This window comes from Molothrus ater, chromosome 26, assembly GCF_012460135.2.
Source record: "Molothrus ater isolate BHLD 08-10-18 breed brown headed cowbird chromosome 26, BPBGC_Mater_1.1, whole genome shotgun sequence".
Classification (NCBI taxonomy): domain Eukaryota; kingdom Metazoa; phylum Chordata; class Aves; order Passeriformes; family Icteridae; genus Molothrus; species Molothrus ater.
Window position 1 is genome coordinate 3,285,686 of NC_050503.2, and position 16,603 is coordinate 3,302,288.

At 58.8% G+C, this 16,603-nt stretch overlaps 1 protein-coding gene across 1 annotated transcript; it reads right to left on the bottom strand.

Moving 5' to 3' along the window:
- Positions 1 to 12,512: 12,512 nt before the first annotated feature.
- On the bottom strand, positions 12,513 to 16,337 carry C2CD4C (C2 calcium dependent domain containing 4C). Its single transcript, XM_036399608.2, has one exon. The coding sequence runs from the start codon at positions 16,024 to 16,026 to the stop codon at positions 14,770 to 14,772; it is 1,257 nt and encodes a 418-aa protein (XP_036255501.1). The 5' UTR covers positions 16,027 to 16,337; the 3' UTR covers positions 12,513 to 14,769.
- Between the last annotated feature and the right edge of the window lie 266 nt (positions 16,338 to 16,603).

Sequence of the window (16,603 nt, forward strand, 5' to 3'; positions counted from 1 at the left end):
CCCTCCTGCTCCTCCCTGCTCCGCTCTCAGCCCAGCCCCATCCATCTCACAGGGCTGAAACCCAATTAGGGCGCCGAGGAGGGGGTGGTGCAGCGGCACAGATGTCCATTAGCCTCGGGGATGGAGATGGAGCGATAGGAGCTCTAATGGCCTCACCAGGACTCTGATGACAGCCTGGCTGCCCCAGCTGCAGCGCTCAGACTCGCTGGGGTGACACCAGAGCGGTTCAGCCCTGGTTTGCAGCCCGTGATAAGGATCTCGATGCAGATTTGTGCGCCTCGTGTGTGCTTGCACGATTTAAAGGCACTCCAACACCCCCAGGAGCAGCCCAGAGCTGCTCCCTCCTCACCCTCACTTGTCCCACTGGAAGAAGGATATTTGGCAGTGGAGCCTGCTGTGCTCTGAAGTTTAATTAACCCCGTCTCCCCCCTGAACAGGCTTCCCTTCCTCTGCTCAAATGCCACAAATGATCCTTTGCAGATGCTAATCTGCAGAAGAGAGAGAAAAAAAAAATAGGAAAGATTCCACATTTAAGATTCCACATTTAATTGCAGAACATAAAGATATTACAGGGTCATTAAAACACCATGAATATGGAAATGAAATCCACAGGCATCCATGCAGATAATGGCAGGGAAAAGGGAGTTGCAGGTGAAGCTGAAAGGTGGAAAGGTGGAAAGGTCAGCTCCATCTGGATGCATCATTAACCCCGCTCCCGGCAATCTCCAGAGGCCAGGGGGGGTCTCGGGGGTCTCGGCCGTGCTGGCCTCACCCCGCAGCAGGGGGAGGGCGGTGCTGCCCCGGGCAGAGGCCAAGTGCTGAGGGTTAACCCTTGCTCTGGGGGTTTTGGGGATCAGCCTCTGCCTGCAGCTGCAGGAGCCTCCAAAGATGCCTCAAATCCCCACCAAACCTGGTCTGTGACTCGGACTGTGAGACCCCACAGCCCAGGAGGGGATGCTGAGATGGTTTTGCTCTTCAGGGCCTCCTTCCCAGCCAGGCTCAGCCCCCCGTGTGCCTCATTACTGGGCTGATCCCAACTCCCTGTCTCTCCTCCGCCCCGGCTCCCTCCCGCTGCTCTCGCTGCCGGCTTGACACTGACGGGAGCTGCTAAGTGGAAAAAATTAATGGGGACCTCGCTAATTGGAGCTGAGACACCAGGAAAGAGAGAGACACAGGCCAGGGTGGCTCTGCCACCCGCCTGCAGGTGGTGATGGGTGCTGTGGTGTGGCAGGGGCCGCAGCCACTTGGATTTAGGAGCTTTTCGCCGTGCCCAGGGTGCTGCTGCACCTCTGTCCTTGCAGCTTTTGGGATGTCCCCAAGGAGCTGCAGCCCCTGGCATTCCTTAGGAATGTCCCCAAGGAGCTGCAGCCCCTGGCATTCCTTAGGAATGTCCCCAAGGAGCTGCAGCCCCTGGCATTCCTAGGGATGTCCCCAAGGAGCTGCAGCCCCTGGCATTCCCTGGGATGTCCCCAAGGAGCTGCAGCCCCTGGCATTCCTTAGGAATGTCCCCAAGGAGCTGCAGCCCCTGGCATTCCCTGGGATGTCCCCAAGGAGCTGCAGCCCCTGGCATTCCCTGGGATGTCCCCAAGGAGATTCAGCCCCTGGCATTCCTTAGGAATGTCCCCAAGGAGCTGCAGCCCCTGGCATTCCCTGGGATGTCCCCAAGGAGCTGCAGCCCCTGGCAGGGGCCACAGCCACCAGGACTTGGGGGCTTTTTGCCGTGCCCAGGGTGCTGTTTTTCCTCTGTCCTTGCAGCTTTTGGGATGTCCCCAAGGAGCTGCAGCCCCTGGCATTCGTGTCCTGATGGGAGGGCACGGCTGAGGAGGGTGTGGTGCTGCTGGGACACCTCCGGACCCTCGGAACCCTGCAGACCCCCAGCACGGTGCTGTTGTGCCGAGCTGCCAGAGCCCCCCTGCTCTCCCAGCAGCGGCTTTTTGCCTCCAGGGAGAGCGTGAGGAGGAGAAAAGCAGATTAGAGTTATCGCAGCATCTCCTCGCTGAGCCGAGAGCTAAATGTCAGCTCACATCTGACACAGCTCCGAGGGGGAGGGCGAGGAGTGCCGGTGCCCCCCTCATCTCAGGGGGCAGCCCTGGGGGCACGGGCAGCTGGAATGCCACCAGAGGGGGGGGGATGGCTGCCCTGGGGTCCCGCTGCCTCGCCTGGCTGGCAGAATCCCAGCCGCAGCCCCAGAAACTTTCCTCCTCCCGTTCCCATGGAAACCGGGAATTTGCTTCTTCTCCCCAAAGTTGAGCTGCGTGCCTGAGCTCTGTGCCCAAGTGGAGCCCCTTCCTCAGAGCCCCACGGGACGATATTTTGGGGGGAGCTGCTGGAAACGTGCCTGGGTGTTTGTGGAGCCAGAGCCCGGCTGGGGAACCAGACCAGCTCAGACACCCTGCCCGGGCTGATCCGTGCCAAACCGGGATGTCCTGAGAGGGGCAGAGGCACCGAGGAGGAGGAGGATCCTCACCTTCTCAGCACGCTGTCATCTCCACAGCTCAAGCAGAAAAAATGAGCAGCCTGCCGGGAAAACAGCACGGCAGAGCGACCAGAGAGCCCTTGGTCCAACCCCAGCCATAGTGAGCCCCTGCATGCAGCAGGAGCCAGCCCTGCTGTGGGCTCCAGCTGGGAAGGACACTGGGGGAGTGATTTGAGGCGGTTCCTGGGCAATCAGAGGGTTTCAGGGCTCTGCTCACCCCCAGCAGGAAGGGCACGGCCTGATGTCTGCGCTGCCGAAAGGAAGGAAAAGCTTTCCCCATCCATCACTGCCGTGGGCTGGCAGGAGCTGGCATCAGGCACCAGCCCTGGGGGCACTGAAACCCTGAGGGCTGAGCTGCAGGAGCTTTTCCGTGGGATAAGTGTGGAGGAGTCAGATTTAGACAACAATGACTAAAACTGAGCTTCAGTAAAAATTAACTCCAAAGAGGGGAATGTTCCAGGCGCTGCCATTTGCTGTCGGTAAAAATAAACCTGCAGGTTCAACACAGCCTTTTCCTTCTGGGGGCTCACGTGCCAGATCAGGGGAGCTTCCTCCTGCTGAAATGGTTAAAAAGAATAAAATCACAGAGGGCCAGCTCTGCCCTGCCCTGTTGAGCATCATCCCCATGGCTGATATGGGGTCCCCAAGGCCTCTCAGTACTCGGGGGTGCATCAGGGCTGGGGTAAATTTGTAAGCACAGTTTTTGGGGTGCAGCCAGCGCCTGCTCCACATCCCAGAGCTGGAAGGAGCTGGAAGCATCAGGTGGTGTTTAAGGCTCGCTGGACACCTGGCAGGGCCCATCCCTGCAGCACACAGCCCCCCCTGCCAGGGCTGGCTCCTTCCCTCCACCTGCCATTCTCACTGGGGTTTTAATTAGTGCTCCTCTGTATATTCAGCAAGCAGGAGCCCGGAATGGAAATGTACAGGTGTCCCCTTGATCCAGTTTCCATGGTTGCCGCATCGAGGTGGGGGCTACATCTTTTTTTTTTTTTTTTTTTAATATTTAATAATTTTATTACAGTGGCTTCAATCCACTGGCGAAGAAGGGAAGGGGGGGAGAACGTGGGGGAATAAAAAATGCTGGATGAAAAGGGCATGTTCCCGTGGCTGGGCTTATTTGCTGTCATTCTTTTTCTCTTATTAGCAAGCGCTGTTTTCCAACATGCTCAAAGTCCAGGAGCTCACTAACGAGATCCCAGCTCTGTCTGCTGTGGGGAAACAGCCCAGGCAGCCATGCTGGAGCCACACAAATATCTGTGGGGCCACCCCAGAGGCCAAGGTGGGCATCAGGAACACCACAGAGCGATGCTGCCCTCTCCTTATCCCCATGTCCCTGTTCCCACCCTGTGGGATTGGCCCTGGCATCCCCTCACTGAAGGAACAATAATTTTCATTAGTACAAGATACAAATCCTACAGCATTTACATGCAGCCTATAAGAATCACTACATTACCATACTGTGCTACATTTTAAACCCTAAAAACTCCTCTTTGGGCCCCTTCTGCCAAGCTGTAGGGTCTGCTCTGACCCTTGGGCCTGCCTGCAAGCAGAGGGTGTTGTTCCATCAAAAGGGGATCACCTTCAGCTGGCCATGCCATTGTTTTCCCGTTGTTCAGTAACTGAGGGATCTCAAAGCTTGCTTTCATTTCAATCTCGCTTATAGTTTCCATATTCTCAAAATCTTTTGCCAGGCAATCATATTTATAAGGCTTTCCTGTTTCATCTTCCCCAACACAGCAAAGCCCACAAAGGAACCCTGGCCACCCCTGAGCAGCTCTTGGGGACGCTGGGTTGGTGCACAAGGAGAGCCCAGGGGGTGCCAGGCAGGGTCCCCACAGCCCTGCCAGGGAAATGGGCTCGAGCTCAGGGACTGCCAGCACCGGGATCTGTCTGTCCTGCCCCATCCTCACCCAGAGTGGTGGCACTCGGGGATGGTGGTGGCACTCAGTGAGGGTGGTGGCACTTGGTGAGGGTGGTGGCTGCTCTGGGTGCCAGCACCAGGAACTCTCCTTTCCTCTCACCAGATCAGCCTCAATCTCCTCTGCTGTGACCAGTGCAGCGTGTGAACGTCCCCATCTGCCACCACGGGATTGTTTAGCCCCCGCCCTGCCTTGAAAACAGCCAAAATCTTCTCTGTTTAGCTCAGGATGGGTTTCAGCTTTTGTGCAACGGGCGTTAAAAATATCACAGAAACGGCATGGGCCCAGAAAAATCCTCTCTCCTCGCACTGCACTGTGCATCTGGGCTTGCCAAGAAGGGAGAAATCCCCTCTGCTCCTGGCACCGTCCCGCGCTGTGGCAGGCAAACACACACGCCGAGCCACAGACCTATTAGTCACCAGTAAATGTTCTTTTCCTCTCCCGATTTGTTTCCCTTGAAGCTTGATGTTTTCCTCTCCTGCTGCCCGGGCCTCGTTAGGCTGCAATTAAAGCCAGGAATCAAAGCGGCATGGTGCAATTAAAGCTCGGGATGCGGGATGCAGGATGCCCCGGGGCTCATGCACAGCCCCGCCTGTCCTGGGGAGCTGTGACAGTGCCAGGGGGCAGGACAGGCTCAGCCCGAGCTCCTCGGTGAAGATCTTCCGTCGTTTACAGCGTCATCCCCAGCTCTGGCACCTGGAGGATGAGCCGAGATGCATTCACTCCCCAAAGGAGATGAATTTTCCTGGCTGTGAGAGTCGTAAACACACGGAGCAGCTCACAGTGGGGAAGAGACGCTGCTCACGGTGCCTCCACACTGAGATCGAATCTCCATCGTGCCAGGGGAGGCTGTGCCCATCCTGCACTGACTGCTGCTCACTGCCTCCTTCCCCGTGGCTTTCCTTGGGGACAGCCCTGAGGATGCAGATCCCACACCCAGAACCCAAAGCCATCCTGCTGGTTCACGTCCCTGTGCCAGGGGACAGCTCAGGGAACAGCCATTGGTGTCCTGCTCCTGGCCAGGGAATAACAAACCATGAGATGTAACATTCAGTGCAATAGAAAGACTACCCGGTGCAAATCTCCAATCACCCAGTGCAAAACAACAATTAATAAACTATTTTGTGCAATACAACACTGCTCCTAGCCAGGATGAGTGGGCTGGATGGAGGCCAGGACGTGGGCTTGGGGCAGTGCCCCAGCAGGAGCATTGTCAGTGCCCAGTGAGCTGTGGCAGTGGGCAGTGGGCAGTGCCTGGGCACAGCATGGCACGGTGCTGTGGGAGGGACACACCACCAGCGTGCTGAGCCCTCTGGGCAGGGCCAGCCAGCTCCACCAGCACCAAATCCACTGCCATAACAGCTCCACCAGCACCAAATCCACTGCCAGAACAGCTCCACCAGCACCAAATCCACTGCCAGAACAGCTGAGCCAGGGCAGGACCAGTGGGCTCCTCTAGCACCAAATCCACTGCCACAGCAGGGCAGGACCAGAGCTGGCTCCACCAGCACCAAATCCGCTGCCACAGCAGCTGAGGAAGGACCAGGTCCCTCCACCAGCACCAAATCCACTGGCAGAGCAGAGCAGGACCAGAGATGGTTCCACCATCACCAAATTCACTGCCACAGCAGCTGAGGAAGGACCAGGTGGTTCCACCAGCACCAAACCCACTGCCACAGCAGGACAGGACAGGACAGGACCGGACCAGTGGGCTCCTCCAGCACCAAACCCACTGCCACAGCAGCTGGGGCAGGAGCAGGTGGTTCCTCTAGCACCAAATCCACTGCCACAGCAGGGTAGGACCAGAGCTGGCTCCACCAGCTACCAAACCCACTGCCACAGCAGCTGAGGAAGGACCAGGTGGTTCCACCAGCACCAAACCCACTGCCACAGCAGCTGAGGAAGGACCAGGTGGTCCCACCAGCCCCAAATCCACTGCCACAGCAGAGCTGGTGCCCATGTGGGAAGTGCTGGGGAGCAGGAGTTGCCCCCAGAGCAGGTCTGAGAGCCCCAGAGAGAGATCCCCTGCCCTCCCGTGTGCCATAAACACCAGCGCCCCACCGCAGCTCGTCTCCCCACTGCTGGCAGCCGCCGCACGCAGAGGCTGCCCCAGCTTTGGAAAATAGATAGTAACAAGTGAGCGCGGGCAGCAGAAGTAGCAAAGCATATGGTAGGTGTTGGAGTTTATTCCTGTCGGCGAGTGTCAGCAGCGACAGACGGCTGGGGGCGGCAAAGGGAGAGGCTTCGGGAGGCGCCCGTGCGACACCACCCCACGGGCTCGGCGGCTGCGGCGAGGGTTGGGACCCTGCCACCCCCTGCCACCCCCTGCCACCCCTGCCACCGGCGCTGCGATGCTCTCCTGGGCTGTCTGAGCCCCCTCCTGCCCCCCAAACCCCCCCACAAATCCGTGATGCCATCCAGGCACACCTGGGAGCCCCATCTGAAGGTCACCTGCCTGATGTGGGGCGTGAAAAATGCGTGGTTTGTGGTCGGCTTTTCGCAAATATTCAAATGGGTATTGGATGTGTTGTGTTAGAAAGTGATGCTGTGTTGATTCTCTTAAGTAGTGTGGTAAATATCGTTTTAGGTTATATTTTTTTTTTAAGAAAGGAATCACACCGAGATGGCAGACACAGGACACCTAAATCTTTCAGAGAAAGAGAATTTATTGCTCCATTATCAGAAGAAACGAACTTCTTCCCGCCTGGCTAAAGATTGAAGGTGCCTTAGGATTAGGAGGGAGAAGTTGACACTGACCAGACAGAATCCTGTGTTTGAATGGAATTTCTGCATCATATATGAGAAGTATGAATATGCAACAGGTTGTTGTGTTTAAGGGTCAACCCTCTGTTAACTGTGTCCTTTTTCGGGCTTGTGCTGCCCAGAAAAGGGTACCTGGACGTCCATAACTCTTTGTTTCTATTGTCTCATACTATCCTAGTTCAAATTGTCCAAATTATTATTACTCTGATTGTATTACTATTTTTATAACCATTTTATTACTATTAAACTTTTAAAATTTTAAAAACAACTGATTGGCATTTTTCACATGCATCATGTATGAAGTGTATGAATATGCAACAGGCTGTTGTTTTTAAGGGTCAATCCTCTGTTAACTGTGTCCTTTTTCGGGCTTGTGCTGCCCAGAAAAAGGTACCTGGACGTCCATAACTCTTTGTTTCCATTGTCTCATATTGTCCTAATCCAAATTGTCCACATTATTATTACTCTAATTCTATGACTATTTGTAGAACCACATTATTACTAAATTTACTAAATATAAATTCTTAAATATAAATTTTTATCATTTACTACACATAAATTTTTAACATTTTCAAAACAAGTGATTGGCGTTTTTTCACATGGGGGAACACCTGGGGGAACAGCTGGGGGAACATCTGGGGGAACAGCTGGGGGAACACCTGGGGGAACACTTGAGGGAAAACCTGGGGGAACACCTTGGGGAACACTTGAGGGAACACCTGGGGGAACACCTGGGAGAACACTTGAGGGAACACCTGGGGGAACACCTGAGGGAACACCTGGGGGAACACCTGGGAGAACACTTGAGGGAACACCTGGGGGAACACCTGAGGGAACACCTGGGGGAACACCTGGGGGAACACCTGGCTGCTCTCTGCTCCCGGCCTCTGCCAGCACTGCCCCTTCAGCCCAGCCTGGCCCTGTGGCACTTGGTGGCTCCCATGGAATTGTCCTGGTGGCCAGAGCCACTCTCACCACCTCCGCCTCTGCGGGGAATGGGGCGGGCAGGGAGCCAGCGGCAGTGGGAGGGAACAGATTGTCCGCAAAAAAGCGCCTCAGTTCCCAAACGGCTCGGAGCAGGATCTCCCGAGGGTTTGTGCCTTGTTTGCCTGAGCCCCCTCAGAGGCTCTGGGGCTGTTTAAGGACTTTGCATGGTGATGTGGGGCTGGGAAAGGTGAGGGCACCTTGGGGATCCCTTCCTGCCCAGACTGGGCAAGGAACAGCCCTGGCAAGCACTGCAGGCTGTGTGCATCCTCCCCTGGCACAGGTGAGGCAAACACTCGCCCAGCAGCAGCTCACCTGCTAATTGCAGTGTTCTCACCTTGATAAGATTAGCAATTAGCAATTACAGAAACCTCCTGCAACAATTGGTCTGGGTCAGGAGCCTTGCGAGGGAAATTGGACAGAAGCGCAAATGGGGATTAATTATAACCCGGCTGTGGACAGCTTGGAGGGTTTGAGTCTGTGTTTTTATGGATTTCTCAGCGCAACCTCCGTCTCTGCCGAGGGTGTGAAGGGTGCCAAGGGCTTCACCGCAGCAAAGATGTGCTCACTGCTGTCCAGGCCATACAGAGCTCGGGCAGGGGATGTCACAGTGTTCCAGATTGCAATGCAAGATGTTTTCTGTTACCATCTGTATGGCAGATTATCTTTGTCAATGGGGCAGTTTGCCCTATCTCTCTCTCTGAGTGACCACAATCACTCCTGCCTCGGGAGGGGACACCTGCTGATAACAGCCATTGAATGTCCCTGCATGGCTGATAAGAACTACAGCATCCCATTGGGAGATGGGAGCCCAGAGGGAGGAGCCAAGCATTGCTACCTGGATATAATCTGGAGATTCTGGACACCAGCACGGCTTCTGCACTGGATTGCCCAGAGGAACAGCAGCTGCCTCTTGCCCTGGATCTTCAGAGGCAGAGACTGCACCTTTCTCCAGGATTCCTGCTCCAGCAGAACCAGCCCTGGCACTGCAGGAGGGCTGAGCCACAATTCCAATGGTCCTGCTGCCAACAGCCTGACCCACAGGGTGTCAGGTTGGGTTCTGACTCTGGCAGTGTTGTTCTAGTGTACTGCATTGTTTATTTTATCCTTTCACTTTTTTTTCTTCCCTCTTAAAGAACTGTTATTTCCTGCTCCCATATTTTTTGCCTGAGAGCCCCTTAATTTAAAATTTATAGCAATTCAGAGCGATGGGGAGGGTTCACATTCTCCATTCCAGGGGAGGCTCCTGCCTTCCTTAGCAGCCTCCTGTCTTTCCAAACCAAGACACACAGGTCAGGCCTGGGCTGGGATCCCAGTGTGAGGCGCGGGTGAGTGCTGGAGATCCCTGCCCTCGCTGCTCCCGCCTGGCAGCTGCCGTTGTTATCTCATTGCCATGGCAATGCCAGCCCGGCTCCCACGGCGTGGCAGGGGCGGTCCAGGCCAGGGCTGGAGCCCCCTCCCACCACAGCCCACCCCCCTGAACGGCCACAGCACGGACAGCAGGGCGAACACACCCCAAAGCACTCGGGGGATTGCAGATGGACATGCCCCCACCCAGGAGGTGAGGTCTGGGTGGGGAGCACAGAGAGGGGAGACCTGGAGCATCTCTCAGCCCTGCCCTGCTGCGTCCAGCCAGGTGCCCTCCACCTCAGCAGGACCTCTGTGCCCCACAGCCCCCCTGGGCTCAGCCACAGCCCCCCTGAGCTGGTGCCAGCCCCTGGCCCCAAAAGACACATGGATCAGCACCCGGCTGCACTGATATTGAAGTTTTTGCCAGCAGCTGCTGGTGTTTAACAAATCCTCCTGCCTGATAATTTATGCTGTTTTTCCCCCCTCCCACCTGGGCCCTCTTGATGCTTTGGGAATTTTGCAGAGCGTTTTAAAGGCAGAATGTCAGAGTCCACCAGGCAGCTGGCGAGGAGCAGGTCACTAGAGAGGGTGAGGAGAGGCAGGGAAGATTCTGCACCCTGCTGCTCTCACCCTCATCCATCCCTGCATGCTCCCTGCACTCTCCCACTGCAGCTCCTCGTGTTCTGTACACCCACCCTGACCCCAGCCCCAAGTCAAGGCTGGATCCAGAGGCTTGAGGGGGAATCCAAAGTGCCATTTCCCATCCTCTGGTTGCCTTTTCCTGGCTATGAAGGCACGATCTGGGCCCAGATCCCTGTTGGATTGCCAGCCTCAAAGCAGGAGAGCAAAGTGCAGATGGGAAAGCAGCACAGAGGGAGCGTGTGCTGGGCAGCTGCAGCCACCGAGCTGCATTTCAGCACGGTGCCAAGTGCCTCGGGGCTGATGAGGAGCTGGAGGACACCTCTGCCCCCGGCGGGCTCTTGGGACCCCAGCCCGGGGGTTTCTGTGTGCCCTGGAGGAGCAGCACAGACTGCTGGGTGCCGGGGGTAATTCAGACCTGTCACTCTCCACTGAAGAGACTCTGAGATTCAATTAAGTTCTGTTTTCCTCCCAGTAACAGTGGGAGTCTCTCCTCTCCCCTTGAAGGCAGACACGCTGCCATGGAAGACAAATGCTCTCAATAAAGCGCTGCAGCCGGGGGAGGCCGATGCTCCCTCCCTGCAGCCGGACCGCGCCCGCCGCTTCCCCGCGCCCTCCCCGCCCGCTCTGGCTGTCCAGAACCGCGTGGCGGAGTCACCACCGGCACCGAGCTGGCTCCGGCCGCAGGGCCACCCCTGTCCCCGCCACCGGCCGAGCGTTGCCAGGCAACGGGAAGATGCTTTTCTGACCGAAAAACGGGAAATCGGCAGCCGGAGTCGGGCGTGGGGGGAGGGAAAGGGCTGGGCTGGAGCACGCCAGGCTCCCCCAGCCTCGACAGCAGCCAAAAAACACCGAGAGGAGAAGGAGCCGTGGCAAAACGGCTCAGCCAAAACTGCCAAGGATCCCCGAACACCTCGGCCCTGGGAGCCCCAGGGTGTCCCCAGCAGGGCCAGGGTGTCCCCAGCAGGGCCAGCCCCGCTGATCTCCTCGCTGCAGAGCCCTCCCGGCAGCCTCGGCCCTGCAGAACGCCCTGGATGAAATTGAGCCCCTAATTTGCCCTCTCCTCCCTCCCTCCCTCCCTCGCCAGCCATCACGCCATGGCTAAATGAGCTCCAGGCAATTTTCTCAGAAGTTGAGTCCTCAGCGCTGAGGGAACACAGGGCTAAAAATAGCCATGGCCTGTGTGTGCCTCTGACCCAGGTGAGCCTCAATCCCTCTCTCTGGAGATCAGGGCTCCTCCACATCCAGCTCTGCCTCAGTTTCCTGCACAGATTGGGTCCCACATTCCTCAGGACCCCTGGTCAGAGGGATCCCTGTGCAGGGGAAACCTCCCAGGGGTCAGACATCCCTTGGTGTGCACAGCAAAGGGCAGAGCTGGGATTTCACCCGGCTGCTCTTTGCCTGGGCACCCCCTGACCCCAGGGGCTGTTGTGCAGTGGGGATGTGTCACCCTCTTCCTCAGAGGATGTCTCATCCTCTTCCTCCCAGCTCTCAGCATGACCAAGCCCTCCCAGGTCAGTGAGGCAGACACATTTCCTTCCCACGGTGTCTCAATTACAAATTCAGAGTTAAATCTTCCCCCACAAGATGCCCCTCTCCACCCCTCTGGCTGCTTCCATTGCTTCAAACGTTGGACACTTTCCAGGGATTTTTGTGTGCTCAGGCTGACCCCATCCACTCTGGTTCAGACTAACTTAATCAGCCTCATTTTGTTACTAACTGCTGCAGCTTTGGACCTCTAGAAAAAGCATGACTTAAATTATTAGCACCTACCAAGCTGCTTTCAGCAACCCTGTGGGGGCCAGAGGTGAGAGAACAGATCTGTTCCCACCCAGCCTCTATAGCTATCAAAAATGACAAATTATCAGAATTGTGGAAATTAGAAAAATGGTATTTAGGTAACAGGCAAACACTCCTCTTTTTCTTCAGCAGCATCTGGCTAGGAACAGATTTGGAAGCGGCAGGTGGGGAGAAAAGAAAGCAACCTGAATGCTGTCAGCTGGGCAGGGGGGGCTGGGAGTGGCCAGAACAAAACCATCACCATTTTCTTCATCGCCAGTGCTGGGAAGGGCTGCAGGGGTCAGGAGGAGGAGGAGGAGGAAGGACACCCCCAGAGTGTCACAGCCCTGGCTGTGAGCTGGCAATGCCGTGGCTCAGCACAGCCCTGAGTCCCCCCTCAAGCAGGAGCAGCACCTTTCCCCATGCACCCCCCTCTCCCCAGGAGATTCACTCTCACCTCACCCCATGGCAGATGGGGAAGAGCTTCAGAAGCACCTTGAGCCCCTGGAAGGCTGCTTGGAAAGGGGAGCACACAGGGAGCCATCGAGAATAATGCCAGGAAATATCTTTGGGAAAGCAGGAGCCAGGGCCACACCTGCATCTGTTTTAGAAATTACTTTATTGCACTAAAAAGAGGAAATCATCTGTAAACAAACATTCCATTCAGGTATTAATATATTTTTTTTTCACTCCAAAAAATACATCATTAAATCCAGCCACAGAGATATCAAAGCAGGAACAATAGAAAATAGCTCCAGCAGCAGAGACCCATCCAAGCAACAGCCCTGGCTCCCACACCACCAGCCCAGCTCAGAGCAGGGCTCACAGCAGCTCATCCCTGCATGGGCACACACCCAGCTCCAGCAGGACAGCCCTGGGACAGGCTGGGGTGGGGCAGGACGAGGGTCCCCAGCCCCTTGGGTCTCCCTCAAGCCAAGGAGCAGCCCGGGCTGCAGCTCTCAGCATCCTCCTCCTCCCCCCAAAACCCAAAGGCACACGGTTCTTCTGAGGGGATGTCAGCCCTCAAACCTCTCAGAGCACCAAAGCCTTCATCCCAGCTCCCATTCCTCCTCTTCCTGCAGCCGGTGCCCCCCACCCCAGCAGCTCCCGGGTCCCCCCAGGGAGCACAGGGTGAGGTGTGTGGGGGCTGCCAGGCAGCAGCCGGCTGGGCAGGGTCCCCTTCCTGCCCCAGACCTCCTCGGGGGCAGGATGGTCACCCCAGACCCCGGAATGTGACCCCTCTCCCTGTCCCCCCCTCCCCAGGGTGAGCCAGGGCACTTGAGGGTGGGGAACCATCCCTGGTGCTGGCTCCTGGGGGAGCACAGGGAAGCCTCAGGTGGGACACTCCCTGTGAAGGATGGACATGTCAGCTCCTTATGTCCTGCACGTTTTCAGCCACAAGCTCAGCAAACAGCCACCATCACCCTGGATCCCCCCGCCCCCCGACATGCAAACACGGCTCTGCCTCTGTACCTGGAACGTATTTACAGACAAAATAAAACGCTGCAAAAAGATCAGCCTCGGGTATAAATAGTCAACACTGAGATCTGCCATCTGCTGCAAAAGGACAAGGAAGGAACATGGACTGCCAGCACAGAGGTTAACACAGAGGGGACACGTGTGTGTGTGTGTGCGTCCACGGGAGCGCTGCAAGCCCTGCTCCCCGCACAGAAACATGCAGAGCCCGACACAAAGGGTGACACCACACCAAACAACGACGCAGAGTGTTTGATCCACCCGCAGGAATGCCCCGGCTGGGTCCTCCCCGCCCTCATTGTCCCCAGGCACTCAGGAGGGTGACACGGTGGGATGGGGAGGGTTGGCAGCACCCAGCTCCCGCCCCAAAGGGAAACTGGAAGCCAGGCCAGTCACTCTGGGAAGCTCCCGCTGGGCACAGGAGCTTGGGGGCCCCGCAGGACACATCTCTGCTGCCACTTGAAAGATCCTCTGCCCTCATAGACAGGGGAGGATGCAGGGTTGTGGAGCCTCAGCCTGCCCCCCTGCCCAGCCTCACCCGCACTCAGGTGGGGCTGCTGCTGTCACCTCAGCTTTTGTCAGCGAGCACATCTGCTGGGACACTGCCTGGGACCATCGGTGTGCCCAGGGCAGAGGTGCCAGCCCCAGCATCTCCCTCCAGTGGGCAGGGAAAAGGCACAGGCAGCCTCCTGGGTATGGGCAAACAAAACCCCCCAAAGCTCCATGAGCAGTTGCCCAGGAGGGGCAGCTGTGGGGACAGTGCTGGGGTGGGCAGGGAGGGCAGCCCAGGAGGCTGCAGGGGTCAGACCAAGCCAACCTTGCAGCCTCACAGGGCTGGACCGAGTCCAGGAAAGGCTCAAAAGCCACAGACCTGACTCATCCCCCAGGCTGGCCGCCCTTGGCCCACTCTCAGGTCACCTCTGCAGTATTTTCTTTGCAGTTTCCAAGACCAGAAACTTGTCTTTTAAATTAAAGCTGTCACCTGACTACAGGTGCTGGGGCTTTGAGAGGTGGCCCTAAGTGTGCTACAGAGATTCACCCACCTCCAACCTGCTTGGTGGCAGCTGGAGACCACAGGCACAGGGAGGGAAGAGTCCAACAGGTGCTTCCATCCTCCCTGGTGGTGGGGAATGGGCTGGAGGCTCCCCACTTTCTGCTGGGCTCCAGGAGATGCAGCCCCGGGGCAGGACCAGGGAGGGAGCAGGGGCAGAGAGGCTGTGGCTGCCGGCTGGTGCTGGCAGAGCCCCATTCCTGGGGACCCCCACACTCTGCCACGACCCCGGCCCTCCTCAGGGGGCCCTTCCAAACCCTCCTGCAGCGGGGCTGGGGGACAGAGCCGGCCCCACAGGCGGGAGGGCTCCCTCCGGGGCTGGCAGCAGGTACCTACAGGCAGGACAGGAGGGCGGTGAGCGGCAGCTCCTTCTCCCCCAGCAGCGTGTCCCGCTTAAGGCTGCTGCCCTTGTTGACCACCTTGAGCTTCAGGGACATCTTCCTGGCGTGCCCGGGGCCCAGCCCATCGAAGAAGAAGTCCTCGTTGAAGACGGGGTTGCGGCTGTTCTTGACGATGGTGCTGCGCTGCTTCTGCAGCTTGCCGGGGTTGAGGCACAGCGAGACGCAGCAGTTGATGCTGCGCAGGTCGACCAGGGCATCGTAGAGGTCCTCGGCGGAGACGAGGCGCACTCGCAGCCGGGCGTTGGAGGGGTCGTACTCGGCGGCCAGGCGCAGGCTCCCGCCCCGGCTCAGCCTCAGGCTGTGCTCCCGGTCCCGCTCCCGGCCCGCGGGCAGCTCCAGGGGCAGCACGGCCGTCGGAGGCTGCGTCCCGGCCGGGGCGCTCCTGGCGCGGCGCTGGGCGCTGGGGCTGGTGTCGGCAGAGCTGTCGTCGGTGCTCAGCGAGCTGTTGCGGGCCACCGAGTGCTTCAGCTTGATCACCTTGGACTGGCTCTCCTGGCTGAAGAGCTTCAGCAGGGACACGGAGCGGGAGAGCAGCGGGGAGCCGAAGGGTGAGGATTCTGCCGAGGAGCACGTGTCGCTCTCTCCGCCGCTGAAATACCGGCCCGGGTGCATCAGGGCGGCGCCGAGATCCGCCGGTGTCCGGCGGCCGCTGTCGCCGTTGAGCTTGGCTTTGCGCTGGGCGCCGGGCGAGGTGACGGGCGAGGGGCACAGGCTGCTGTGCTCGCTGTGGAACAGGGACTCTTTGCGCCGGGTGTGCGGGCTCTCCATCAGCGTGGCGAAGCCATAGGAGGTCTGAGCCTTGGGCACGTAGGGCAGCGACATGGCCGTCTGTGCCTGCGGGTCCACGTTGGTGCCGCCCTCGGTCCAGTCCTCGGCGGTCTCGATCTGGATGATGTGCCGCCCGCCGGTGCGGGACCGGGAGCGGCTGGACGGGCGGGGGCTGCGCGGGGCTTTGCGCTTGGCCAGGTCCTGTTCCGACACTGAGGCGCCCAGAGCGGCCCCTGCGGGCACCTCGGAGCCCTCGGCCTCGGCGGGTGCCGCGCTCAGCTTGGGCGGGATGAAGAAGTCGGGGATCTTGTCGGGGGTGAGGACGTTGCTGTAGCGGGATCCCCGGGAGGACTCGTCTGTCCCCGCGCCCCGGGACCCGCCGTTCTCCGCCACCCCGCGCAGCCGCTCCAGCAGCCACATGTTGCTGCCGGGTGTGGGGCTGGAAGAGACCCGAGGGGCAACGCTATCACCGGGGGCCGGGCACCGGCGGAGGCAGGACGAAGCCGGAAGCCCCGGCAGCGACCGGCGGCACCGAGAGACCCGGACCGGGACAAGGAGCGGAGGGACCGGGGGGACCCGCCAGCCCGGGGAGGAGCGCGAAGGAAGCGGCCGCGAGGAGCGGGGATCGGGGACCCGGGGGACGGGGATGCGATGGGACGGGACAGACGCGACGCGACGCCGGGACCGACGGACGGACCGACCGAGCGAGCGGCGCCGCCGCGAGCGGGACGTTGCCGGGAGCCGCCGCACCTGGAGCGGAGCCGCCGCCGCCACCGCAGCCCGGGCGGGGCGGGCGCGGACGCGCTTTTATACGGCGGCGGTGGCGGCGGCGGCTCCGCTCCCCGTCCGCGCCGCCGCCGTAATCCTCCGAGTGCGGCACCCCCTCATTTCTGCCCGACCAGCGCTGGAACCGGGACCGGAACCCGGACGCCGACCGAGCGGCACCGGGACTGGGACCGTGAGGCCCCGGGGTGCTGATGCTCGGGAGGTGCAGGAA